We start from the raw sequence: 27,974 nt of genomic DNA on the forward strand, positions 1-27,974 counted from the left end.
ATGACAAATCAAAAGACACAGAGTGGCAGATTGGATAAAAACAAAACAAAACAAGAGCCTACAAGAGACCCACTGTAGGGCAAAGGACACACACAGAGTGAAAGTGAGGGGATGGAAAAAGATATTTCATGCAAACAGAAACGACAAGAAAGCAGGGGTCACAATACTCATATCAAACAAAGTAGACTTTAAAACAAAGGCCATAAAGAAAGATAAAGAAGGACACTGTATACTAATAAAGGATGAACACAAGGAGAGGATATTACACTCGTCAACATATATGCTCCTTACATAGGAGCACTCAAATACATAAAACAAATATCAGACATAAGGACAGGAATTGACAGGAATAAAGTAATAGTAGTAGTAGGAGACTTTAACACCCCACTCAGGGCCTCTAGACAGAGAATCAAGAAGGCAACAGAGATCCCCAATGATACAAGAGAGCAGTTACACTTAACTGACATTACATCCAAAAAAAACAGAATACACATTTTTTTCAAACGCACATAGAACATTACCACACACTAGGGTACAAATCAAGCCTCAACAAATTTAAGACTATGGAAATTATCACAATCATTTTTTCTGACCACAACATCATGAAACTAGAAATTAACTGCAGAAAAAGAAATGAGAAAATAATGATTACATGGAGGCTAAAAAACATGTTACTAAAAAACCAACAGGTCAATGATGAAATCAAAGAGGAAATTAAAAAATACCTTGAGACAAATGACAATGAAAACACAACCATACAAAATCTGTAGGACGCAGCAAACGCAGTTCTTAGAGGGAAGTTCATAACAATACAAGCCTTCCTCAAAAAACAAGAAAACTCAACCTAATCTACCACTTAAAAGAATTAGAAACAGAAGAACAAACATACCTAAATTTAGCAGAAGAAAGGAAATAATAAAGATCAGAGAGGAAATAAATAAAATAGAGATTTAAAAAACAATAGAAAAAAATCAAAAAAACCAAGAGCTGGTTCTTTGTAAGGATAAACAAGATTGACAAACCTCTGGCCAGGCTCACCAAAAAGAAAAGAGAGAGAACCCAAATAAACGAAATAAGAAATGAAAAAGGAAACATAACTGATACTGCAGAAACACAAAAAACCATAAGGGAATACTATGAACAATTATATGCCAACAAATTCGACAACCTAGAAAAAATGGACGAGTTTCTAGAAACATACAGCCCACCAAAATTGCATCAAGAAGAAACAGAGAATGTGAACAGACTGATCACTAAAAGAGAAACAGAATCTGTAATTTTCTTCCCTTTCTTTCTTTCTTTCTTTATTGGCCTCACCATGCAGCATACAGGATCTTAGTTCCCCAACCAGGGACGGAACCCATGCCCCCTGCAGTGGATGCATGGAATCCTAACCACTGGACCACTAGGGAATTCCCTAGAATCTGTAATTTTAAAAAACTCCCTACAGGGACTTTCCTGGTGGTGCAGTGGTTAAGACTCCACACTCCCAGTGCAGGGGGTCTGGGTTCAATTCCTGGTCCAGGAACTAGAGCTCACATGCATGCTGCAACTAAGAGTTCACATGCCACAACTAGAGAGCCCGTGTGCTGCAACTAAGGAGCTGAAGAGCTGCAACTAAGGAGCCCTTGAGCTACAACTAAGGAGCCTGCCTGCCACAACTAAGGAGCCCACATGCTGCAACCAAGGAGCCCACGTGCCACAACTTAGACCCGGTGCAACCAAATAAACAAAATAAATAAAAATCAAAATTAAAAACTCCCTGCAAACACGAGTCCAGGGCCAGGTGGCTCCCCAGGTGAGCTCTATTAAACATATAAAAAAGAGCTTCTACTGATACTTCTCCAGGTCTTCCAAAAGAAATGGAAGAGAAGGGAACACTATGAAAGACATAGTATGAAGCCACCATCTCCCTGATACCAAAACCAGACAAAGACACCACCAAAAAAGAAAATTACAGGGCAATATCTCTGATGAATATAGATGCAAAAATTCTCAACAAAATATTAGCAAACCAAATCCAGCAACACATAAAAAAGATACACCTAGAACAAGTGGGATTCATCGCAAGTTCACAAGGATGGTTCAGCACGTGCAAATCAATGTGATACACCATATAAATAAAAGACAAGACGAACACCACACGATCATCTCAATAGATGCAGAAAAAGCATTTGACAAAATTCAGCATCCATTCATGATTAAAACTCTCACTAAAGTGGGTAAAAAAGGAACATAACATAATAAAAGCTCTTCACGACAAACCCACAACCGATATATCATGACTTTCTTTTTTTTTTTGGCTGCACCAGGCATGTGGGATCTTAGTTCCCCGGCCAGGGATCGAGCCTATGCCCCCTGCCTTGGAAGCGCAGAGTCTTAACCACTGGACCGCCAGGGAAGTCCCACCCACAGCCAATATAACACTCAATGGTGAAAAGCTGAAAACCTTCCTGCAAAAATCTGGAACAAGACAAGGATGCCCACTCTCACCTCTTCTATTCAACATAGTATTGGAAATCCTAGCCACAGTTATGAGATAAGAAAAGAAACAGAAGATATTCAAATTGGAAAGGAAGAGGTAAAATTGTCATTATATGCAGGTGATATGATACTATATATAGAAAACCCTTCAGACTCCACACAAAAACTACCAGAACTGATAAATGAATTCAGCAAGGTACCAGGATACAAGATTACATACAGAAATTGGTTGCATTTCTTTACACCAACAATAAAGTATCAGAAAGGGAATGTAAAAAAAAAAAAACATTTAAAATCTCACCCCCAGGGACTTCCCCGGTGGTGCAGTGGTTAAGAATCCGCCTGCCAATGCAGGGTACACTGGTTTGATCCCTGGCCTGGGAAGATCCCACATGCCACAGAGCAACTAAGCCTGTGAGCCACAACTACTGAGCCCTCGTGCCACAACTACTGAAGCCCATGCACCTAGAGCCCATGCTCCGGAACAAGAGAAACCACCACAATGAGAAGCACTTGCAACACAATGAAGAGTAGCCCCCGCTCACCGCAACTAGAGAAAACCCGCGCACAGCAACAAAGACCCCGGGCAGCCAAAAATAAATAAACAAAATAAATTTATTTTAAAAAATAGCACCTCCAAAAATAAAATACTTAGGAATGAACCTGACCAAGGAAGTGAAAAACTTATATACTGATAACTATGAAACATTAATAAAAGAAAGTGAAGATGATTCAAAGAAATGGAAAGATATCCCATGCTCTTGGACTGGAAGAATTAATATTCTTAAAATGGCCATACAACCCAAAGCAATCTACAGATTTAATGTGATCCCTATCAAATTACCCATGACATGTTTCACAGAACTAGAACAGGTAATCCTAAAATTCACATGCAACTATAAAAGTCCCAGAATTGCCAAAGCAATCCTGAAGGAAAAGAACAAAGCAGGAGGTATAACCCTCCCAGACTTCAGACAATACTACAAAGCTACAGTAATCAAAACAGCATGGTATTGGCACAAAAACAGATATATGGGTCAAGGGAACAGAATAGAGAGCCCAGAAATAAACCTACACACCTACAGTCAATTAATCTTTGACAAAAGAGGCAAGAATATACAATGGGAAAAAGACAGGTTCTTCGGCAAGTGGTGCTGGGAAAGTTGGAGAGCTGCGTGTAAATCAATGAAGTTAGAACACACCCTCACACCATGCACAAAAATAAACTCAAATGGCTTAAAGACTTCAACATAAGACCTAACACCACAAAGCTCCTAGAAGAGATCACAGGCAAAACATTCTCTGACATAAATCGTACCAATGTTTTCTTAAGTCAGTCTCCCGAGGCAATAGAAATAAAAACAAAAATAAACAAATGAGACCCAATCAAACTTACAAGCTTTTGTAAAGGAAACCATAAATAAAACAAAAAAACCCACCTACAGAATGTGTGAAAATATTTACAAATGATGTGACCGCCAAGGGCTTCATTTACAAAAGATACAAAGAACTCATACAACCCAACAACAACAACAAAACAGCCCAATTGAAAAATGGGCAGAAGACCTAAATAGACATTTCTCCAAAGAAGAAATACAGATGGCCAGTAGGCACGTGAAGAGATGCTCAACATTGCTAATGATTACAGAAATGCAAATCAAAACTACGAGGTACCACCTCACACCAGTCAGAATGGCCATCATTAAAAAGTCTACAAACAACAAATGCTGGAGACGGTGTGGAGGAAAGTGAATCCTCCTACACTGTTGGTGGGAATGTTAAGTTGGTTCAGGCACTGTGGAAAACAGTATGAAGGTTCCTCACAAAACTAAAAATAGAATTACCATGTGATCTAGCAATCCCACTCCTGGCCATATATCCAGAGAAAACTATAATTTGAAAATATACATGCACCCCAACGTTCACTGCAGCACTAGTTACAACAGCCAAGACACAGAAACAACCAGAAGGTCCACCGGCAGATGAACAGAAGATGTGGTACATATATACAATGGAATATTACTCAGCTGTAAAAAAACAACAAAATAATGCCATTTGCAGCAACATGGATGCAACTAAAGATTATCATACTAAGTGAAATAAGTCAGAAAGAGAAAGACAAATACCACATGATGTCACTTATATATGGAATCTAAAATATGACACAAATGAGCCTATCTATGAAACAGAAACAGAATCACGGACACAGAGAACAGGCTGGTGTTTGCCAAAGGGGAGGGGTTTAGGGGAGGGATGGAGTGGGAGGTTGGGGTGAGCAGATGTAAGCTTTTCTATATGGAATAGATAAGCAACATGTTCCTACTGTATAGCACAGAGAACTGTACTCAATATCCTGTGATAAATCACAGGGCAAAAGAATATTAAAAAATGTGTGTATGTATATATGTATATATATATATATATATGTATATATATATATATAACTGAATCACTTTGCCGTACAGCAGAAATTAACACAACACTGTCAGTCAACTATACTTCAACAAAAAATATATCGATAAACCAAAAAAAAAGAATGAAAGAGAAATTAAGACACTTCCAGATAAACAAAAGCTGGAATAGTTCACTGCCACGAGACCTGCTCTACGGAAATGTTAAAGGAGTCCTTAACGGTGAAATGAAATGATGCTAGACTGCGATTCAAAGCCATAAGTAAGATAACGAACACCAGTGTCTTAGTCAACTCGGATGCCGCAACATTTTATCACAGGCTGAGGGGCTTAAACAACATTTACTCCTCAGTCTGGAGGCTGGGAAGCCTGAGATCAAAGTGCCAGCAGATTGGTGAGGGTCCTCGTCCAGGCTTGCAAAAGGCCAATTTCTTGTTGTGTCCTCACATGGTGGAGCGAGAGAAAGAGATCTCTCTTGTGTCTCTTCTTATTAAGAGCATTAATCACATCCTGAGAGCTCTACCCTCAATACCTAATCACCCCCAAAGGCTCCGTCTCCAAATACCATCCCATTGCGGGTTGGGGCTTCAACACATGAATTTTGGGGGACACAATTCAGTCAATAGCAAATAGTAAAGGTAAATACATAGGTAAGCATAAAAGCCACTATTATTGAACTTTGGTTTATGACTCCACTTTTTCTAATATTATTTAATAGACAAATGCACACAATAATCATTATAAATCTTTGAACACAATATATAAAGATGTAATCTGTGAAAATAACAATCTAAAGGAGGGACAGAGGGGCTTCCCTGGTGGTGCAGTGGTTAAGAATCCGTTTGCCAATGCAGGGTACACGGGTTCAATCCCTGGCCCAGGAAGATCCTACACACCGTGGAGCAACTAAGCCCGTGCACCACAACTACTAAGCCTGCGCTCTAGAGCCCGCGAGCCACAACTACTAAAGCCTGCATGCCACAACTACTGAAGCCCACGCACCTAGAGCCCGTGTTCTGCAACAAGAGAAGCCACGAAAATGAGAAGCCCACGCACCGCAAAGAACAGTAGCCCCTGCTCGCTGAAACTAGAGAAAGCCCGCCCACAGCAACAAAGACCCAACACAGCCAAAAATAAACAAATAAATTAATTAATTAAAAAATAATTTAAAAAATAAAGGAGGGACAGAGATATACAGGAGCAGGGTGTTTGTATATTATTGAAACTAATTGGTATTATTTATATAATACAAAAATGGTATTTTTAAATGGTATTATTTAAATAAGTTTAACCTAGGTTGTCATAAGATGTTAACTGTAATCCCCAAGGTAACCACAAACAAATAAGTAAAAAGCATATGGGAAAAGAAAATGGAATCAAGATGGTATACTTAAAAAAATTAACTAAATACAAAAGCAGACAGTAATGGAAGAACTAAGGAACAACAACAACAAAGAATCATACACACAGAAGACATACATAAAACAAATAAATCCAAAAGAGAGCCGGGGTGGCTATACTATTATCAGACAAAACAGAATGTAACTTAAAAATTGTTACAAGAATCAATGAAAGACATTATATATTGAATTTTTTTTTTTTTTTTTTTTGCGGTACACGGGCCTCTCACTGTTGCGGCCTTTCCCGTTGCGGAGCACAGGCTCCGGACGCGCAGGCTTAGCGGCCATGGCTCACGGGCCCAACCGCTCTGCGGCATGTGGGATCTTCCCGGACCGGGGCACGAACCCGTGTCCCCTGCATCGGCAGGCGGACTCTCAACCACTGCGCCACCAGGGAAGCCCTATATATTGATTTTTAAAAAGACATTATATATTGATGATTTAAAAATTGTTACAAGAATCAGTGAAAGACATTATATATTGATTTGTTACAAGAATCAATGAAAAACATTATATATTGATTTTTTAAGATTATATATATATATATATATATCTCCATCAAGGAGACATAAAAATCATAAACATATACACACCAAATTACAGAGCCCCAAAATGTATGATGTAAAACCTGACAGAACTGAAGGGAGAAATAGATAGTTCTGTAACAATAGTTGGAAACATCAATTCCCTACTTTCATAATGGATGGGACAACTGGACAGAAATTCAGTAAGGAAATGGAGGACTTGAACACTATAAACTAGTTAGATCTAACAGACATACACAGAACATTTCACCCAACAACAGCAGAATAAACATTCTTCTCATGTGTACATGGAACATTCTCAAGAACAGATAACTCACTAGGCCATGAAACAAGTCCCAGTAAATTTGAAAAGACTGAAATAACACAAATGATCTTCTCTGACCACATCGGAATGCAGTTAGAAATCAGTAACAGAAAGGAAAGTGGAAAATTCCAAGCACGTGGAAGTTAAAGAACACACTCTTAAATAACCAATGAGTCAAAGAAGAAATCACGAAGGAAATTTTGGAAATTCTTGGAAACTATAGAAAATGAAAAACGTATAGGATGCAGTGAATACAGTACTCCAGGGGAATCTTATAGATGTAAATGCCTGCTACACAAAAAAACAATGAAATCAATAACCCAACTTCACACCGTAAGGAACAAGAAAAAGAAGAGAAAACTAAACCCAAAGGCAGTAGAAGTGAGGCTTTGGGTTTAGCTTAAAGGATAAAGACTGGAGTGGAGATACATGAAATAAGAGAATCAGCAAAACAAGCAGGTTCTTTGAAAGGATCAATTAAGTGGACAATTCTTTATGGAGGCTAAGAAAAAAGAGAAGACTCAAATCACTATAATCAGTAGTGAACAAGGGGACATTACTATGGGTTTGGCAGAAATAAGGAAAGGTTCTACAATAAACAACGGCAGTATATTAGAAAACCTATATGAAATGGACAAATACCTAGAAACACACAAATTACCCAAACTGACCCACGAAGAAATAAGAATAGATCTGTAAGAAATAAAGAGACCGAGTCAGTAATCAAAAACATCCCAAGAAAGCAAGCCCAGGAACAGACGGCTTCACAGGTGAATCCCACCAAACATTAAGGAATTAACACTAATCCACTCCAAACTCTTGCAAAAAAGCAGAAGAGGAAGGAACACCTCCGAAGTTATTGGACGTGTGCCCTATTGGATGTGTCCTAAGTTATGAGGATAGCATAATCCTGATTCCAAAGTCAGACAAAGACACCAAAGAAAAAAACTACAGACCAGTATCTTATGAATAGATGCAAATGTCCTCAAGAAAATACTAGCAAATATCACTCATATGCGGAATCTAATTTTTAAAAATGATACAAATGAACTTATTTACAAAACAGAAATGGACTTACAGATATCGGAAACAAATTTATGGTTACCAAAGGGGACACGGGGTGGGGGGATAAATCAGGAGCTTAGGATTAACATACACACACTACTGTATATTAAATAACCAACAAGAACCTACTGTATAGCACAGGGACCACTATTCAATATTCTGTGATAATCTCTATGAGCAAAGAATTTGAAAAAGAGTGTATATGTGTATATGTATAACTGAATCACTCTGCTGTACACCCAAAACTAACACAACATTGTAAATCAGCTATAAATCAATAAAATATTTTTTAAAAAAGAAAGGAAATACTAGCATGCTGAATCCAGCAGCACATTAAAATGATTATACACCATGATCATGCCGGATTTATCTGAGGAATGAGAAGGGTGGTTCCACACACAAAAATCAGTCAATGTAATACACCACATGAATAGAAGGAAGGGAAAAAATACCACATGATCATCTCAATTAATGCAGAAAAAGCATTCGATAAAATTCAGCATCATTTCATGATAAAACATTTTAAAACCAGGAGTAGGGACTTCCCTGGTGGTCCAGTGGTAAAGAATCCGCCTTCCAATGCAGGGGACGCAGGTTCGATCCTTAGTCACGGAACTAATATCCCACATGCTGCGGGTCAGCTAAGCCCGCGCGCCACAACTACTGAGCTCGAGCGCCTCAACTAGAGAGCCTGCGTGCCACAAACTGTAGAGCCCACGCACCCTGGTGCCCAGGCGCCACAACTAGAGAGAAGCCTGCGCACCGCAATGAAGAGCCCACGCACCACAATGAAAGATCCCGCATGCCTCAACGAATATCCCACGTGCCGCAACTAAGAACAGACGCAACCAAAAATTAATAATAATAAATAAATAATAAATCTTAAAAAAAAAAAAGGAATAGAAGGAGAATACCTCAGCAGGCCCCAAGCTAATATCCCAAATACCCAAAGCTAATATAATAATCAGTGATGAAAGACTGAAAATTCTTCCTCTAAAATCTGGAACAAGACAAGGATGTCCATTTTCACCACTTCTATTCAATATTATAGTAAAAGTTCTAGTCAGAGAAAGAAAGAAAAGGCATTCAAATTAGACAGGAAGAAGTAAAACTATCTCTATTTGCAAATGACTTGATGTCATGTGTAGAAAGTCCTAATAAAGAAATCCAGCAAAATTGTCGGACACCAGATCAGTAGTTTTTAACGACTTGTACGTCTATACACTAGCAATGAACAATCTGAGAAGGAAATTTATAAGGTAACCTCACTTACAATAGCATCAAAAATAATAAAATACTTGGGAATAAATTCCATCAAGTCCAAGATCTGTATACCCCAAACCACAAAACCCTCCTGAAAGACGTTAAAGGTGACTTAAATAAATGGAAAGACATCTTGTGAAACTTAATATTGTTAAGATGGCAATATTCCCCAAGCATTCTGTAGATTCAACACAATCCCTACTAAAATCCCAACATTCTTTTTTTGCAGAAATAGAAAAAGTGATCCTAAAATTCATATGGAGTTGCTAGTGAAAAATAAACAGCCGAAACAATCTTAAAAAGAACAGCGTTGGAGGACCCACACCTCTCAATTCCAAAACACACTACACAGCTCCAGTTCTCAAGACATTATGCTTCTGTCATGAGGTCAGACACAGGGATCCTTGGAATAAAATTGAGAGTCCAGATATTAACCATACAACTGGCTTCATCAAGGGTGCCAACACAATTCAATGCGGAAAGGATAGGCCTTTCAACAAATGGTGCTGGGAAATCTGGATATCCACATGCAAAACAATGAAGTTGAACCCTTATCACATACCATATAAAAATTAACTCAAGGGGCTTCCCTGGTGGCGCAGCGGTTTAGAGTCCGTCTGCCGATGTGGGGGACGCAGGTTTGTGCCCTGGTCCGGGAGGATCCCGCGTGCCGCGGAGCGGCTGGGCCCGTGAGCCATGGCCGCTGAGCCTGTGCGTCCGGAGCCTGTGCTCTGCAACGGGAGAGGCCACAACACTGAGAGGCCCGCGTACCGCAAAAAAAAAAAAAAAAAAATTAACTCAAATTGGATCAAAGCCTTAAATCTAAGAGCTGAAACTATAAAACGATTAGAAGGAAACACAGGTGTAAATCTTCATGATCTTGAATTTGGTAATGGCTTCTTACATATGACACTGCAAGCATGAGCATAAAGAAAAAATTAACTGAAACTCATCAGCGTTAAAAACTTTTGTGCATCAAAGGACACAATCAAGAAAGTGAAAAGACAACCTACAGAACGGGAGAAAATATTTGCACATCATGTATCTAATGCTGTCTAGTATCCAGCATACGTAAAGAATTCTTACAACTGAACAACAAAAAGGCATGCAACCCAAGTAAAAAATGGGCAAGGGATTTGAACAGTGACTTCTCCAAAGACAAACGTACATCCAACAAGCACATGGAAAGATGCTCAACATCACTAGCCACTAGGAAAACGCAAATCAAAACCTAAGTAAACTTTCAACTGCTAGGGCCCGGGTTCAGTCCGTTAGGGGAACTGTAATCCCACAAGCCTTCCCACCTGGCAAAAAACAAACAAACACCTCAGTGAGATATTTCACACCAACCAGGATGGGGCTAGTTCTGTTTTTTTTTTGGCTTTTGTTTTTTTAAGAGAAAACAGGTGTTGGCGAGAAACTGGAGAAACTGGAACCCTCATATATTGCTAGTGGGAATGCAAAATAGGCAACCACTGTGGAAAACGGCTTGGCGAGTCCTCAAAAAATTAAACACAGACTCACCACATGACCCAGCAATTCCACTCCTAGGTATACACCCAAAAGAACTGAAAACAGGGAGTCAAACACTTAGGCAAGAAGTGGAAGCAACCTAAACGTCCCTCAACAGATGAATGGATAAGCAAAATGTGACATATAATGGAACATTATTCAGCCGTAAAAGAGAATGAAGTCCTGACACCTGCTACAATGTGCGTGAACCTTGAAAACATTATTCTAAGTGAAAGAAGCCAGATCTCAAAGGCCACGTGTTGTATGGCGGGCGGTTGCCAGGTGGCTGAAGAAGGAGGGCTAGGGAGTGATCACTTAATCATTACTTAATGGGTACCAGGTTTTCCTCCGTGGTGGTGATAATATACTGGAACTTGATAAAGGTGGTGGTGGTACCTTAAATGGTTAGTTTCATGTTATGTGAATTCTTCTTCAATTAAAAACAATTAAGCATAATCTATAGGACCTGTTTTAACTTTCCTCCCTGCGAAAACGAAAAGTGAAAAACAAACGCGACTTACCTTGTTCCTGGGATGGAGACCCTCCAGGGTGACGGTGTCGGCTAAGCCGAAGTGCAGCGTATTCCGAGCCAAGCTCACAGGAGGACCAGCGCGGGATAAAGTAACTTGGAAGCTCGTTTTACCGAATAACCCTACGATAACCCTCAAACTTCTGAGGACGCGCAGCACCGAGTGGGGCCTCTCCTTTCCGGCCACCACGCTCCGCCGGGGCTGCAGACCGGTGGCCACACAGGACGGTCCCCGGAGGACGAAGGGAGCTGGACGGGTTAGGGTTCGAGCTGGACGGTCCGAGCTGGACGGCCGGAGGCGCTCCCTCCCTGGCTGCAGCGCCGCGGCCGGCCGCCGGGGAGCAGTGGTGGCCCGCGCTACGCAGGCCTGGCCGGACCTCCTTCCTGCTCCGACGCCGCTCGGACCTCGCGCGCTCCAAAGCGCCCCGAAGGCCGCGGCCCCACGCCACGCTCCGTGCTAGTACGTCTCGCTGACCACGCCCCCGCGTCCACGGCCAGGCCCCTCACCTGCCCGGCCCTCGATGGCCCCGCCCCCAGCCCGCTCCAGGCCACACCCCATCCGTCCCGCCCCTCGGCCCAGGCCCCGCCCGGCGGCCTGCTTTGCCTTCCAGGGCTCCACCCAGCCGATACCGCCGCTCTCCGGCCCCGCCTCTCTCCGGGCCCCGCCCAGGCCCCGATCCGCCGGCCTCCAGAGCGCAGACACCGCCCCTATGGGGCCGCGCCCTCTCAGGCCCCGCCCCTCAGGTACCTTCTCTCTCAGGCCCCACCCCGCCGGCAGCCGGAGTGCAGAGCCCTGGGACGGAGCTGGAGGCGCGGGTGCTGCGCGCGGCGGGCGGCTTCGGCCGGTCCCGGTGCCTGCTGGCCGCCGCCTCGTGGCTGCCGTGCGTGGCGCTGGGGTTGGCGCTGGGCTCGGAGCTGCTGCTCACCGCGCTGCCCGCAAACCACTGCGGTCCGGACCCCGCGCTCGCCCCCGGCCCCTGCCTGCCGCTGAGCTACCCCGAGCCCGCGCCCCGCGTCCGCCCCAACGGCACGCGGTCCTGCACGCGCGGCTGGCGCTACGCGCTGCCCGCCGCCGGCCTGCTGCGCAGCCCGGTCACCCAGGTCTTCTGCACCTGCCCCTCCGTCCCCCGCCCCGTCCTCTGCTTCCCTGCTCTGTCTCCCCCTCCTTCCGTCCCCCTGCCCTCAGCGCCCTTCCTCTGTTCCCCCTCCTCCAGTCCCGCCTCGGTCTTCGGCCCTTGATCGACCGGGGCTGTGGTACTGGGGCTTTCGACTGCGCGGGGCTCAGCCCCCTCCTGTCTGACGGTGCAGCAGGTGTCCATAGGCAGGGTGCCGGGCCTAAAGGCAGAGTCCGAGGCTGGGTGCTGCCAAGGTGGGCAGGCAGTCCGGGAGGGGGGCGGTAAGCCGAAGGTTTGAGCAGGTAGGTGCCCAGCGGTCAGCAGGGCCTGGAGTTCCCTTCGGTGCCATGAACATTCTAGCAACCTGTGGCTTTGGGCTATGCAGGTGTTCAGGCTGGGCTCCCAAGACTTTGAATCAAGAGAGTGATTGGGTCACTTCCGTTTTTGAAGAGCAGACCTCCTACCTGTAAGGTGTGTGCAGGCTGGCCTAGGGGCAGGGACGCCAAGGACGCGGAGCGGGTAACGGGGCCTCCCTCCCCCTCCTCTGGCTAGGCCAGCCCACCCTGCCTTCCTCTTGGCAGCCTCTGCCCGCAGCCCCACCCCCTGCCCCTGGGAGGAAGGGCCCCCGGTGGAAGCTTGGACAGGGTTGCCACATCCCTGCCGGGCCCACCTGGGGCCCTGAACCAGCTGGGCTTCCTCCTTCTGGCCACCCGTTTGGTGTAGTGATGGATCCTCGCCCACCAGCTTTCACAAGCAGTCGGATTTTAAAATAAAAACTCTGACGTAGTGTGACCCAAAAGGGTGTGTCAAGCTTGAGGAGAAGACACAGAGTAGCCCGGGAAAAGGGCCCTTGGCCGGGAAAAGCCGGTGGGCGTGGCCCTGCAGCCTGTTCCAGGAGTGGCTCTCGAGGTGCACAGGCCAGGGGAAGGGCAGGAGAGGCCCTGGGGCCAGCCTGGCAGCAGAGTGATGGCCGGAGAAAGGCAGGTGCAACCCCGTGCAGAGCAAAGGAGAAACCAGACTTGGGGCTCCATGCGGGTGTCCTGGGGACCCCAGGCCTCTACCACCTGGGGGCTCAGACCAGGAATTGTCCAGTTCCATGTGAAGACCACCAGGGTCAGGAGGCCATGCCGTGTGATCCTGAGTCCTGAGCAAGTAAGTCCCTGGTCTCTCTACCTGTTTCCCCTTGTCTCCAGGGAGGAATCGGAACAGGATACCTAGGGTCCCTTCCAGCGTGATATTCTGGGAACTCCAGCGGGGGTAGGGGTCCTGGCTAGCTGACAGGTGACTGGTATCCCCTACAGTGGAACCTCGTGTGTGAGGACGGCTGCAAGGTGCCCCTGGAGCAGGTGGACTACCTCCTGGGCTGGTTGCTGGGCTGTGTCCTCCTGGGCCCAGGCTGTGACCGGTGAGGCGCTGCCCCTGCCCTTCTGCCCTGGCAGCCCTCCCCTGAGCCCTCCTGACCCAAATCCACGTGTGTCCCCTGCTGCCCACTAGGTTTGGCCGCCGGGCTGTGTTTGTGGGCTCCGGTGCTGGCCACGGGCCTGGGGGCCAGCAAGGCCCTGGCCACTGGCTTTGCCGCCCTACTGGTTTTGCAGCTGCTTCGTGGGGGGGCCTCAGCAGGAGCCTCCCTAGCCTTCTATGTGGCTCATGAGTACTGTGGGGGGCTCTGGGGGCCGCCCACTCAGGCTAGGCCTCTGGCCCGCTGGAGGGCGCCTTTCTGGCACTCCAGTCGAGGGCCCTTCTCCAGAAGGTGGGCGGGGAGCTGTTTGCTCTGTGGGCTCTGCTCTTTGTGGGCAGGCCCGGGTGCCTCAGATGTCCAGGTCCTGGGCAGGCCAGCGACTGATCACCACAGCCCTGGACAGGGCAGCCCTCCCGAGAGGCCTGGGCCCCAGGCCGTCTGTGTCTGCCCAGGCCTGGAGCTGGGTGACGCCCCGCGCTGCCTGGCATTCTCCACGGGGGCGGCCTCTTCTCTGTGGCGGGCATGCTGCCGCTGCCTGGCCTGGCCCTGCTCCTGGAAGACTGGCGCCTGCTGCAGGGGCTGAGCTCCCTGGCCACGGGACTCCTGCTGCTGTTTTGGGGGTGAGTGAGAGGGGTTCACATCCACTGTGGAGGCCACGTGTGTTGCTTCCCTCTGACCTCCATGCAGCAGCAGGAAGATGGGCACGGGCCAGGGACCCAGGGACACAGAGCCATGCACTGTGCTTCGCCACTGGGTCCTTCTCTACCGGGAGGTCCCCTGGCATCCTCACCCCAAACCCGCAGGTCTCCAGCCCTGTTCCCCGAGTCTCCCTGCTGGCTGCTGGCCACAGGGCAGCCGGCCCGAGCCAGGAAGATCTTGCGGCGCTTTGCGGAAGCCAGTGGTGTGGACCACAAAGACAGCTCAGAGGAGGAGAGCTCCCTGGCTACGGGTAATGGACCAGCCAGGGAGAAGGGAGGCCTGGGTGCTGGAGGAGGGAGGAGAGGTGTCATCCCCTCCTTCATGCCCCATTATGTCCCCGGGGCCGCAGAGCCGGACGTGCTGTGTGCAGGGAGCCCCAGCCCCGACACCACTCGGTCCTGGAACTCTGGCATACCCGCGTCGCCTGGAGAAACGGACTCATCCTGGGCTTCAGTTCGTGAGGAGGGGAGGGTGTGGGTGGGAAGGGGAGGGAGGAATCTTGGCCTTCCCCACGGGGTGAGAGTCTGCGGCTCTGGCTGGGCCTGCAGCTTTGCCATGCCTCCCAGGCTGATCGGCAGGGTATCAGAGCCAGCTTCCTGCGCAACCTGGCCACGCGTGACCCCGCCTTCTGTTGGCCCTACTTCCTGGAGGCCAGCCTGGAGGCAGCGGCCGTGGTCTTCCAGCTCCTGACAGCAGATCTCTGGGGGCGCCGCCCAGTCCTGCTGCTGGGCACCTTGGTCCTGGGCCTGGCACCCCTGCTGCTCCTTGCAGGGGCCCAGTGTGAGTGTGGGGCCCTGCAGGCTGGCAGGGTTGTCATGTGTGGCTGGGGGTTTGCCCAGTGGTGGTGGGGATCCCGGAGAGGCAGGCACAGGGCATGAGGCATTCGCATGAGGTTGCTGTTCTCTCCCCACCCACCTCCCCACTCTGCACCCGGGGAAACTGAGGCCCAAAGAGGTGAGGGCCAAAAAGATTCTACGTGAAGGGGCTTAATATAAGGGCTTGGTGTGGCCGGGGGCAGCCTGCAACCCCTGACCCCAAGTGCAGGAGCAGAGGTAGAAGGCTGGGGAGGCCCGGATCCCTGAGACACGGGTGAGGGGAGGGAGGGAGTGTGGGCAGCGTGGGGCCTCTCCTCCTCCCCAGACCTGCCTGGCTGGACGCTGCTGCCCATCTCTGTCCTGGGGCTCCTGGCCTCCCAGGCAGTGTCCGCCCTCAGCAGCCTCTTTTCAGCCAAGGTCTTCCCCATGGTGAGCAGGTGAGAAGAGTGCAGGGTTGGAGGGCAGGGCGCTGCCTGTGCGCCCCGCGCTCCCCACACCCCAGGTCCATGCCATCGGGACCAGAGTTCAGGTGTCTCTTCCTGGGTGGCGAGGGGGACAATGGCCGCAGAAGGGTCTGCACATCAGCTCATGAGTGGAGCGGTGGGTGGTCGGAAGTGATAGCCCCCAGGCAGGGTCGGATTCCAGGGCAAAAATGGACTTTCAGTTTCCTAATGGAAAGGACAGCGCTCGATCCAGGGCAGCTTCCCCCCCCCCCCCGACTCTGCAGGTGTCTTCCTGGGGCCTGCTAAGGGCCATCCACCCCAGGAGCGCTGGGTGCCCCGCTGGGCCGTGTCCCACCGCCCCCTCTTGCAGGGGTGCCGGGCTGGGCCTGGTGCTGGGAGCTGGGTTCCTGGGCCAGGTGGCCGCCCCGCTCACCGACACGCGTGGCAGCATGGCTTCTTTCTGCAACACGTGGCCTTCCCGTCCTTGGCCGTCCTCGCCCTGCTGCGCGTCCTGCTGCTGCCCGAGAGCTGTGGCCACGCACTGCCCCCGTCGCTGCAGGACGCCGACCGCCTGCGCCGCTCCCCGCTCCTCTGGGGCCACCCCCGCCAGGACCACCTGCCCCTGCTGCCAGCCTCCCTCCCCAGGGCCGGGACACAGCTGGTCCGGGAGGGGTGACCAGGCTGCAGAGACACGCCACCCGCCAGTACGGGCAGACGGGTCTCGGGAAGGAACGGGAGGGTGGTGGGAAGTGGGCCTCTTTGCCGGGGGCCCTGGTTCCCCCTCCACGTGGGGAGCATAAAGGCGTCCGTGGAACTTGGCGCCCTCGCTGGTTCTTCCCTCAGGCCGCACCAGTGGCTGAAGGGGGCTTCTGGTGTCCACCTCCCCCTCACAACCAGGCATCCGCAACCTCTCCAACTGCCCCCACCCCCTCGGGGGCCAGCCCACTGCTGCGGCTCTGGTGAGACTGAGGTGCAGAAAGGCCCTGCAAGTCGCCGTGCCAACCGTGCGTTGGAGAGATGAGCACGTTTTTAATTCACGTTTGCCCGAGAGCTGCTTCCTTTCATACAGAGATGAGATCAGCGTGGGTGGGAAGCAGAGCTGGGAATGGGGCCTCTGACCCCATTGGAGGCAACTGACGGGGCAGGAGGGGCGCCTCCTTCTGGCCACTCCACTCTAGGCTTTGGACCCTTACTTCCCCTGGCTGAGACGGGGCAGGGTGGGGCGCAGGGCCCTCTGTCCATCTCGACACACAGCCGAGTCCGGCGTGTCCGCTCAAGCGCCTGTGGTCTGCCCTGTGTCCGGGAGGCTGTGCCCTCAGCAGGGTGGGTGCAGGTCCCCATCAGAAAGCCTCTTCCCTGGTGCCCTCACGGGGCCCGTACAAGTCGGCCAGCCGGGCAAAGCGGGGCCCCCAGTCCCAGAGGCAGCTGTAGTCTGCGTCCTCATCACCCAGGCTGGACAGGATGGAGCTCAGCGTGCCTGCCACGGATCCGTCCCCCTCGTAGTCATAGATGAGAGCCGTGTCGTAGGGAGGGACGGCGGGGTCGCTGTCCACGGCCTCTAAGCCCTGTGGAGAGGCCTGGGGCTCAGGACCAGCACGCACCGGCCAAGCGCCCTCCGCCACCAGCTCGGCCAAGGCCTGGCCCCAGGAGCCGGGTTGGGGGCAAGGTTCTCTCTGGGCGATTCTCCTTCCTCGGCAAGAACCACCACCCCTGTCCAGCCCCAGAGCGATGCCTCAGGCTCGTGGGGTGGGGAAACGGGGTGCAGGGCGCCCCTGGGGCACCCACCTCGTTGATGAAGTCAGCGATGTCAGAGGGGCTGGTGGGCAGCACGCGGGGGGCCTGGGGGTGCGATCGGCCGAACGGGGCGTCTCTGCGCAGAGAAGGCCGTCCCAGCGGGGCGCCCAGGGCCGCCAGCTCTGCCGGGTGGCGCAGCTGGTCCATGTCATAGGCATCCTGAGAAGGGACGGACAGAGCGCGTGGGGGTGAGGGTCGGGAGGCGGCTGGCCAGCTGGGGCCCCTGGGGAGACCCCCCAGCACTTGTAAGCCACCCCGGCCCCCTCACCTGGTCCTCCTCCCCGCCCCCCTGCTCGTCGTAGTTGAGGATGTTGTCCCGAAGGTCGTCCTGCAGCCCGTGCAAAAGCCTCTTGTCACACGACTGCTGCCGGCACCGCACCAGGAGGGCCACCAGCAGGGCGAGCACTGGGGGTGGGGGGGCAGCGGAGGTCGGTGTGGGGTGGGGGCGGGGCAAGGCGGGCAGGGCGGGGCTGCCAGGCGGCGCGGGGCGGGGCAGGGATCTGCAGGCGTGGGCACTCACAGAGCAGCAGGATGACACTGGCCAGCACGATGACCAGGGCGCCCAGGCTGATGCCCGCGCCACCCGCCCGCAGCGCAGCGGCCCCCGGCAGGCAGGCGCCGTCCAGGCCGCAGCGGCACACGGTCACGTTCAGGGGCTGCTCGCGCTGCTGGGGCGGCTGTCCCGAGTCCTGGAGCAGCAGGCTCAGACGGTGCAGCCCCTCCTGGACCTGGAGCCTGGGCCGCAGGCGCGCGTGGCTCACTGCAGGGGGTGCCGGCGGTCAGCAGGGGCAGGGGGCGGCCACGCCCCTCTGCGCCTGTGCTTCCGGCGGCAGCCGGCCTGGGTTCCCCACCTGTCCCGTGTGTGTGATAACTGATCCCTGCGGGCCTGAGGATGCAGCGCACTGAGGTGGGAACCAGTGGGGACCTGCCCCAGGCTCTGGACCCCCAGGGACGTGGGGCGAGCTCACCGTTAACCTGGCTGAGGCTCCAGTTCCGGGCCAGCTCTGGGAGCCTGGGGCTCAGCTGGAAGTGGAAGGGGGCCCCGTGGGGGGGCAGGTCCTCATCCGTGGCCCCCAAGAGAAGACCGGAGCCCTGCTCTGGTGTGCTGCACAGGCTGCCCCACGGCGGGGACAGTTCAGGGGCGTGGTCGTTGACCTCCAGGATCTCAACAGACAGGGTCCCTGTGGCCGTGCTGGGTGGGGAGGCTGCAAGCAGGAGAGGCCTGGTGGGCCCTTGCCCCTGCAGAGCCCCCACCCACCCCTTAAGTCTGCTCGGTGGAGCACCCGCTCTCAGCCCTTGGGCAGCAGCAGGGGCCCCAGCCAGGGTCAGGGAGCCCTGGAACCCAGGCCGAGCTCCACGCTCACCATCATCTCGGGCCAGGATGATGGCCCTGTACCAGCCGTCCTTGAGGAAGGGGGATGCGGGGCTGAGCACGCGCTGGGTCTGGACCCGGCCAGTGGCCCCGTCCACTTGCAGCCAGTCTTCAGGGTCATAGTCCTTGGAGTAGCTGTTGGCGAGGAGGGGAGGAGGGGCCCTGAGCCTGAGCCGGACCCCCGGAGGTGTGGTCACGTGTAGACGTGCACACACGCACACATACGCAGGCCTTTAAGGATAGTCCTTCCACAGCCCTAAGCTGGTATTTTCCATCCCAATCAACAGATGAAAAAACTGAGGCTCGGGGAGGGCAGGTGAGCTGCCCAGGGCCCCGTGGCCACTGAGTGACAGCTAGGATTCAACGGTGGGCACCATGTTGACAGACAAGGGTACATAGGGCCAGGGCAGGGGGTGAAATCCGAGACAGTAACAGCCAGTCCTAGTGGAGTAACGGCTCCCTGGAACGGACAGGGCCGGACACTCAGAGGCTAGCCAACACAGACGGGCCGTGTCAGCGTGCGCCAGATGCAGCCCAGTCCTGCCTACAGGACGAGGTCACGTGAACACGCACGCGCACGCACGAACGCACGCACGCACGGTACTTGAGAGCCCCTGGGCTCTCGGTGACGCACACAGATGAGCCCTCTGCCCTCCGACCAGGGCCCTAATGGGAACCCTCAGGGCATAGGGCTCAGTACCCTTAGCTGTGCTGCTACCCTGGCTGGGAGGTGGACTGGGGCTGTGAGTTCCCCCTGCTCACCCCGGGGCCCCCACCTGAGCCTCTGCGGCTGCTGTGTGTCAGGGTCTCGGGCAGAGAAGGTGGCCACGGGGGTTCCTGGGGCCGCCCCCTCGGCCAGGCTGGTCCGCAGTGGGTTCTGCTGGAACACGGGCGCCTCGTTGACATCCCGCACCTGCACGCTGACCCTGGCCTGGCCCCGCTCGGCCCTGGGGGCCGCCGCCTGCAGGGGAGCCTCGTTCTGCGCCGCCACTTTGAGGTCGTAGTGCTCCCGACTCTCGTAGTCCAGCGGCTGCAGGGGAAGCGGGGCGGCCGCCCGTCAGGACTCCGGCCCCCTCCCCCCATTCAGGGAAGCCTGAGGCAGCTGCGGCCGGAGAGGCCTCTTCTGCTCTGTCCTCAGAGCCCCTTCTTTCCTTCTGCTTTTTAGCCTCGGAAAAACAAAAATCATGCAGGACAAAAAGGCACAAAAAATAATGCCAAAATGACGGCTACTCATCACGCAAATGTATTTGCTGGGTGTTGTGAGGCCAGTTTCCCGTCCCCTGGCCGGGCGTCCTCCTCGGTGCCCCAAGCAGACACTCGCCTGGGTCTTGCTAAGAGGGTATTTGGTGGACATGGTTGAACTGACCTGTCCAATCAGCTGACTTTAAATAAAGAAGACGGTCCTGGAGAACCTGGGTGGGTCTCATCTGTGGGTGAGAGTCTCTGAGAGCAGACCTGAGGCTGCCCTGGGGAAGAAGGGCTCCCACCTCCAGATGCAGCCTCAGGTCCTGACTCTGCAGCCTGTCGCAGCCCCACAGACTCCGGACTTGCCAGCCGCCTGCACGACGGCCGGCGTGAGCCAGTCTCTGGCAATAAGGCTCTTCCTGTGTTGACAGCTCATCTGCATCTCTATGCACGTGTGTGCACGTGTGTATGCTCAGGTGTGTGCGTGCACCTGTGTGCGTGCACACGTATGTGTGCACACGTATGTCCTGCTGGGTTTGTCTCTGGTCTCAGTTTGGCCAACATGTGAGGTCTGTATTTGTGCGTGTTGATCATGTACTTCAAGTGGCAAGACACTGGAAGTAACGTGGGCTTGCCCCCTCCTTCCAGCCCTGTCCCCCTGTGGTCAGCGTGGCCCAAGCCCACAGTCCTAGCGTTCTTGGTCCCCTTCGCTCCCTTCCTAAGGATGCACAGAGGGTCCAAACGGGGTCCCAGGGTGTGAGGAGAGGCACCCTCCTCAGCTCACCTTCACCACAGACAGCACACCCTCGTTGGTCCTGGGGTCGGTGCGGATGGCGAACTGCCCGTCAGGGTCGCCCTCCAGGATGGTGAACCTGGCCACCCAGTTGGGGGAGCCGGGCAGGTCCCGGTCCTCTACCTCCAGCCGCCCCACGTCCACTCCGCTGACGGCCTCTGTGGCCTCCAGGAAGAACTGTGGGAACTCGGCCCCGTTACCCACGGGTGGGCCAGGGACGGTCCCCTGCGGGGTCACCCTCCCACTGCCCACCCACGAGGAGTCCAGGGCACCAGGAGCCCCCTCCCAGTCTCGGCCATGTGCTGGGCACATCCTCCCCAGAGGGCAGGGCTGCCGCTCGCTCCCACCCAGGAAGGCTTGGGGACAGGTCCCACCCCAGGGTCTTCGTGGCTTCCCCCCACGGCCCTCTAGCTCCTGACATGCTCACAGCCCCCCCCCCCCGATGCTGGCCTCTGGCAGGGTATCCTGCATGGTCCACACAGGATGCCTCCTCTGTGGAGCACCGAGCCTCCCACCCACCAGAAGCCCCAGGATCGGGGGGAGGTCAGCCCTGAGCAGCGGTCGGTGGAGGTGAGGACGGTGGCAGCACCTGAGCCCTGGTGAACTCGGGGGCGTTGTCGTTGACATCCTCCAGGGTGATGACGGCCAAGGCAGTGGCGGTGAGGCCGTCTCCAGACATGTCCGCCACCTGCAGGGTCAGGTTGTACACGGCGACCGCCTAGGAGCACAGTGACATGGGGTCAGGAGACCCAGGTGGCGCGCAGGGCGGGGCTGGTCAGCCACCTTAGGGCCTGGGGGCAGGGCCGGCAGACCCCAGGAGGCTCCGGCATCTGCCCTGCTCCCAAGCTCTGGGGCAACAGGCTGCCGAGCCTCTCCGGGTCCGACGGCACCACTGTCGACCCCAGACTCTGCCCCAGCCTGTGAGTGGGCAAGAGGACGGTTGCCGAGCCGGATGAGCACTCACGGGGCACCTGCTGCACTGGGGTGTGGGGTCCCTGCCCTGGGGAGCCAGGTGCGGCTGCCGAGAGAGGGGACAGAGATCAACTAACGCAGTGAGTGGCCCTGGGGAAACCAAGGAGGGCTTCCTGGAGGTGAGGTGCCAATGCCACACAGAAGCCCGGCAGCCAGGGGCCGCAGGGGCCCCACAGGGGAAGAGTGGGCACGGCCGGCTGGAGGGCGACTGTTTCTCTGCAGCATGCGTGGTCGCTGTGGGCCCATCCCAGGCCGAGGAGCCCTACTGCTCTGCAGGCAACAGGGTGGGGGAGGTCTCCGGCAGAAAAACACGCTAAGGGCCCCTCACACCATCTCTGGACCGAACCACACAACTACCCGCGGGGCAGGTCTGCCGGAGCCCAGGGCCACGGACAGTGTCCGCGGCACTCGGACCGCTCTTCTGGGGGGCTGCCCTGCCTCAGCTGTCAAGGTGCAGCTGCATGGCCTCACCTCGCGGTCCAGGCCCACTTGAACCGTGCGGATCTCCCCCGTGTGCGGGTCAATGCTGAAGAGCTGAGGGCCGCCCTGCTCCAGAATGGAGTATCGCAGGGCCGCGTTGTCCGTCTCCGGGTCGTCCGCATCCGTGGCCTCAGCCCTGGTCACGTAGGTTCCTGGGAAGGGAGGGGACATGTGGGGGTGACACCCATGGTTGCCAGGGCGCGCTGCCCACTCCCCCGCGGCCCGCCGCACCGGGTCCAGGCCCCCGATCAGCCTTGAACGTGCAAGCATCCCGGCATCCTGGCTTGCGTCGCTTGTGGGGATGAGGTCGGGTGTCCGATACACACTGCTGACACCTGTCTCCTACAGAACCCTGAGACAGACCAGGCGAGCCCGCTGGGGAACCAGCCCCAGGCGGGGCGAGGCAGCGCCCAGGGCCGCACCTGCGCTCTGGGGCAAACCAGGCCCTGGATCTCAGGAGAGAAGGGCCTCTGCAGGGGTCCTGGAGGTGCCCCAGCACCTGTGCCCACCTGTTCTCTGGAGCAATTCAGGTCTGACCACCCCTCCCCACACCGGCCCAGATCAGGTGTACTCAAAGTTATCCCGGTGAGGTGGACCAGCCTCGGGCCACCCGAGGAGCTAGCCCCCCCTCACCTGTGACTGGGCTCATCCCAGCCCCTCCTGGGCCCTGACGGGTCAGCTGAGTGTCATGCTGGTGTCTGATGAACGGTAGTGACCCGGCCACTGACCCAGCCTTAGAAGGTGGGAAGCTACCTTAGCAGGTAACTCCTGGCATGATGCTGGACCCCAGGCTAAAGCCAAAAACAATGTTTAGAATAGGCACCCTGCCACCGGGATGCAGACACGCGCTTCCAAAGGCACCGGTCGGGCTCTCTGTGACTGAGCAAGTGCGCAAACTCCTGGGGTGACTGGAGCCCAGCTTGCTCGCCAACAGAGAAGAGGACCCAAAAGGAACCCTGCAGAGCTGGATCAGAAGTGGAGGTGCCAGAGAGGACTCGCGACTTGTGATGAAGGCACAGAGCCGTGTTAACACAGCTGTGACAGTGCGTGCACACACGCACGTCTGTAAGTATGTGAGCTTACTTCCCAGCCCCGGCTGCTGAAGGGGCCTGGGCCGGTTTGATGAGCTTCTGATCAGCCAGGATTTGAGCTTCAAAACAACGGTGCAAAGCAGCACAAGCCACTGAGTGAAGCAAGAATCCACAAATCCAGACACATCCGTGTGAACAAAACACGTACGAGACAGGCGGGGACCCGGGACCCTTTGCTGCAGGGCTTGCGCCTGGACACAGGTCTCCTCAAGCCACAGAATACAGAGGAACTACAAGGGACTAAAAATAACTACGTACGTGGCAGTTCGCGCCAATTCTGGACGACATACAAAGAGACTAAAAAGCCCAACGGCCACTTCTGAAGAGCAAACACCGGCCGGGAGCAGAAGCAGGGTACCTGTGCGCGCCCCGCGCACACACCACCACCTAAGGTGGTGTCTTTCCCGGCACCGTTTGCTGAGGAGACCGCCCTCTCCACGTTGAATGGTCCTGGCGTCCTGTGTAAAGTCACCTGCCCGTGATGTGAGGTTTATTCCTGGGCTCTCTATTCAGTTCCATCGGTCTATGGTCTGTGTGTCTGTCTTGAAGGCAGGTGCACACTGATTACTGTACCTTTGCAGAAAGTTTTGAAATCAGGAAGTGTGTCCCCCAGCTTTGTTCTTTTCCAGGATGGTTTTGGCTATTCAGGGTTCCTTGAGATCTTATAGGAATTTTAGAATGAGTTTTCTGTTTACGGCAAACCCCCTAAGCCACCCCTCCGCAGCCTGACCCCCCGGACACACCCCTGACCCCTGAACACACCCCATATAAGGAACAAGCTCGCCCCCCCTCAGGGAGCAAGCTAGCAAGGGAACCACTCCCCACCGCTGCAGCGGGGGCCCCAATAAAGCCTTGCCTGAATTTCTTGTCTGGCCTTTGATCAATTTCTATTGATTAAAGAGGCCAAGAACCCTGGTGGGTAACACATACACACATATTCATATACAGGGGTACTGAAGTCCTATCATACAATAGAGAGCCAAGTGATGAGCAAGAAGAAACAATGAAGAAACAACAGCTGACGCAGGCAAGAGCCGCCAGAGATGCTAACGGCTGGGCGGCAGCTTGAGGGGCAGCAGGACACCTGCACAGTCTCAAAGGGTCTCCCACAAGACACCTATTAATTACAAAGGGGAAAGGAGAAAAGCCAGAGCGAAGAAGCTTGGCGGACACCCCCTGAACTACACACCCAAATCGGCATCTCCAGGAACGGGATGTGCACGCCTCCTGAGGGGCTCCAGCCACGCAGACTCACGCAGAGACAATCATCACAACAACCGCCTAAATGCCTCAGGATGTCAGTGTCGTGGGCAAGGAGGTGAAAGCTTTCGCAATGAAAACTACAAAAGATCAGTGAAAGAAACTGAGAAAACACAAATAAACGGACAGACAGAAGACTTGTTGCTAAGACGTCACTACCACCCAGAGCGACCTACAGATGCAGTGCGATCCCTACCAAAATCTTAAGGACAGTTTCTTTACATAAATACAAAACTCATTCTAAAATTCCTATAAGATCTCAAGGGACCCTGAATAGCCTAAACCATCCTGGAAAAGAACAAAGCCGGGGGACACACTTCCTGTTTTCAAAACTTTCTGCAAAAGTAATGAGTGTGCACCTGCCCTCAAGACAGACTCAGAGACCGATGGAACCGAATAGAGAGCCCAGGATAAACCTCACATCCACGGGCAGGTGATTTCACACAGGACGCCAGGACCATTCAGCGTGGAGAGGGCGGTCTCCTCAGCAAATGGTGCCGGGAAAGACATCCACAGGCGGAAGGATGGAGCTGGACCCGTAATTACTTAACAGCATATGCAAAAGTCAACTCAAAATGGATGAGACCTAAGTGTACAACGTAAAACTAAAACTCTCAGAAGAAAACATAGGACACTGGTAATGTCACGAAGGCAATGATTTCTTGGATATGACACCAAAGGCACAGGCAACAACAACAAAAATAGACAAACCGGACTTCACGAACATTTAAAAATGCATCAAAAGACACTATCGACACAGTAAAAAGACAACCCACGAAATAGGAGAAAATATTTGCAAATCATATATCTGATAAGCGATTAATATCCAGGATATACAGAGAACCCGTAAAACTCAACCAGAAAAAAAAACCAACAAGCAACTCAATTCAAAAATGGGCAAAGGGACTTGAACAGGCCTTTCTCCAAAGAAGATACACAAATGGTCAATATGCACGTGAACAAACGCTCAACATGACTAATCATTAGGGGAAATGCAGATGAGAAGCACGAGACAGCCCCTCACACCCATTAGGATGGCTGCTAACAGCAACAGAACAAAACAAAACAAAAAGCAACAGGCGCTGGTGACGATGTGGAGAAACTGGGACCCTCCTACACTGTTGGTGGGGATGGAAAATGGTGCGGCCACTGTGGAAAACACCATGGAGGATCCACAAAAAATTAAAAATACGGCTTCCCTGGTGGCGCAGTGGTTGGGAGTCCGCCTGCCGATGCAGGGGACACGGGTTCGTGCCCCGGTCCGGGAAGATCCCACATGCCGCAGAGCAACTAAACCCGTGCGCCACAACTACTGAGCCCACGAGCCACAACTACTGAAGCCCGCACACCTAGAGTCCACGCTCCACAACAAGAGAAGCCACCGCAATGAGAAGCCCGCGCACTACAACGAAGAGTAGCCCCCGCTCACCACAACTAGGGAAAGCCCGCTCGCAGCAACGAGGACCCAACACAGCCAAAAATAAATAAATTTATTTAAAACAATTAAAAATAGAACTACCATTTGATCTACCAGCCCCACTTCTGGGTACATACCCAAAGGAACTGAAAGCAGGGTCTCAAAGACATATTTGGACACCCACGTTCACTGCGGCACTATTCACCACAGCTAAAAAGCAATCCAAGGGTCCACTGAAGAATGAACAGATAAACGAAATGTGGTATAAACATCCAGTAGAGTATTATTCAGCCTTGAAAAGGAAGGTGATTCTGACACGGGCTACCACACTGACGAGCCCTGAGGACAGGATGGTCAGTGAAATCAGCCAGACCCAGGAGGACAAGTACTGTACGATTCCACTTACGCGCAGACAAATCATAGAGACAAAAGCAGACAGTGAGTGGCAGGCACTGGAGGGGGAAATGGGGAGTTAGCGTTTAATGGGGACAGAGTTCCAGTCTGGGAAAATGAGAAAATTCTACGGACGCCGGTGGTGGTTGCACAACGATGTGAACGGGCCTAAGACCACCGACCCGCACACTTAGAAATGGTTAAGACGCTAAACCTTGTTGTATGTATTCTGCCACAATAAAATTTGGCAGAACAGAAGTCAGTGTCGTGAGCTCCTGGCGGCTGAGGACCCGTCCCCAGTGAGGGGGCGTGAGCGGGCGGGGGCCTCAGTCCTGCCACCACGACGAGAACGGAGGGGAAGATCACACCTGTGTGAGCCCGTCAGACGGTGACGCACAGGCGACCTGACACCCCCGAGTCCAGGCTGTGACCCCCCAGGAGGTGCACACGCTGGGGCTCCCCTGGTGGGGCAGGTGCAGCGACCCCACAGAAGCAGGAAGAGGGGCCGAGATTGGCACAGCTGCTGGCGGTCCCTGGGTGCCCACACGGGGGCCTGTGCCCTCTCCCACGTGCCCACTGACTGCTCCCAGGGAAGGCGGGGTGGGAGGAGACCTGGGAGGGCCGCTCGGCTCAGGCCACAGGGCGGCCCAGGTGTGGGGAAGGCCATCGGTGGTCCACAGTCACAGAGTGAGGGTGGGGCTGCTGGGCTGGAGGGACGGCGCTTTGCCTTTGGGGGAGGAGCAGGGACCCTGAAGCAGCCCCAGCCCTGGGGCTCAGGGACCACCTTCGACCGAGACTGCCCACCCCCCAGTACCCCAGGAGCCCTGCCAGGTAGCACACAGGGGCTGTCACCCCGCTAGGGGCCCCTCTGCATGCAGGGCTGCGCTGCCGTGGCGGGAACGCAGAGAGGCCCCCGGGATCTGAGCTCAAGCAGTGGCAGAGGCTAGGCCCGTCTCCTCTCCCCACCGTGGGCTGGCCCCCACCTCTGCTGTGCTCTTACACACAGGGAAAGAGGGGAAAATTCCACCCTAGTGATTAAACAGCCAACAGAACCAGATGTACGGCCAACCAGACACTTGGGCTTTTATCTGACAGAACTGAAGCAGCCACCCTCCGCGTGCAAAAGGCCCTAAAGGAAAAGGTGGACGGCATGCAGGAGCAGACAAGGCTCAG

General features: G+C 53.2%; 2 protein-coding genes and 1 long non-coding RNA gene across 3 annotated transcripts in view; 1 reads left to right on the forward strand and 2 right to left on the reverse strand.

Moving 5' to 3' along the window:
• Positions 1 to 11,962, reverse strand: part of LOC113626941 (uncharacterized) — a 48,722-nt gene extending 36,760 nt beyond the window's left edge. Inside the window, exon 1 of the long non-coding RNA XR_003435352.1 lies at positions 11,506 to 11,962. This is a non-coding gene — a long non-coding RNA (uncharacterized LOC113626941). The remainder of the gene's footprint in view (positions 1 to 11,505) is intronic.
• Positions 11,963 to 12,034: 72 nt separating this feature from the next.
• Positions 12,035 to 17,674, forward strand: SLC22A31 (solute carrier family 22 member 31). The gene is given in 12 exon segments (XM_027119896.1): positions 12,035 to 12,155; positions 12,274 to 12,614; positions 13,930 to 14,033; positions 14,123 to 14,152; positions 14,154 to 14,284; positions 14,664 to 14,707; positions 14,891 to 15,036; positions 15,138 to 15,243; positions 15,365 to 15,566; positions 15,927 to 16,038; positions 16,415 to 16,488; positions 16,491 to 17,674. Coding segments are annotated over 12 exon segments (1,641 nt in total). The 3' UTR covers positions 16,721 to 17,674.
• Positions 17,054 to 27,974, reverse strand: part of CDH15 (cadherin 15) — a 20,529-nt gene continuing 9,608 nt past the window's right edge. Inside the window, exons 6-14 of the mRNA XM_027119897.1 lie at positions 22,632 to 22,792; positions 21,778 to 21,906; positions 21,180 to 21,365; positions 19,987 to 20,240; positions 18,807 to 19,345; positions 18,359 to 18,598; positions 18,107 to 18,243; positions 17,830 to 17,997; positions 17,054 to 17,609 (exon numbers count right to left, since the gene is read on the reverse strand). Of these exons, the coding sequence (XP_026975698.1) occupies positions 17,385 to 17,609; positions 17,830 to 17,997; positions 18,107 to 18,243; positions 18,359 to 18,598; positions 18,807 to 19,345; positions 19,987 to 20,240; positions 21,180 to 21,365; positions 21,778 to 21,906; positions 22,632 to 22,792 (2,039 nt within the window). The 3' untranslated portion in view covers positions 17,054 to 17,384. The remainder of the gene's footprint in view (positions 17,610 to 17,829; positions 17,998 to 18,106; positions 18,244 to 18,358; positions 18,599 to 18,806; positions 19,346 to 19,986; positions 20,241 to 21,179; positions 21,366 to 21,777; positions 21,907 to 22,631; positions 22,793 to 27,974) is intronic.

The sequence above is a fragment of the Aethalodelphis obliquidens genome, unplaced genomic scaffold (assembly GCF_003676395.1).
Source record: "Aethalodelphis obliquidens isolate GAN/ISIS:26980383/991018 unplaced genomic scaffold, ASM367639v1 scaffold20, whole genome shotgun sequence".
Classification (NCBI taxonomy): Eukaryota; Metazoa; Chordata; class Mammalia; order Artiodactyla; family Delphinidae; genus Aethalodelphis; species Aethalodelphis obliquidens.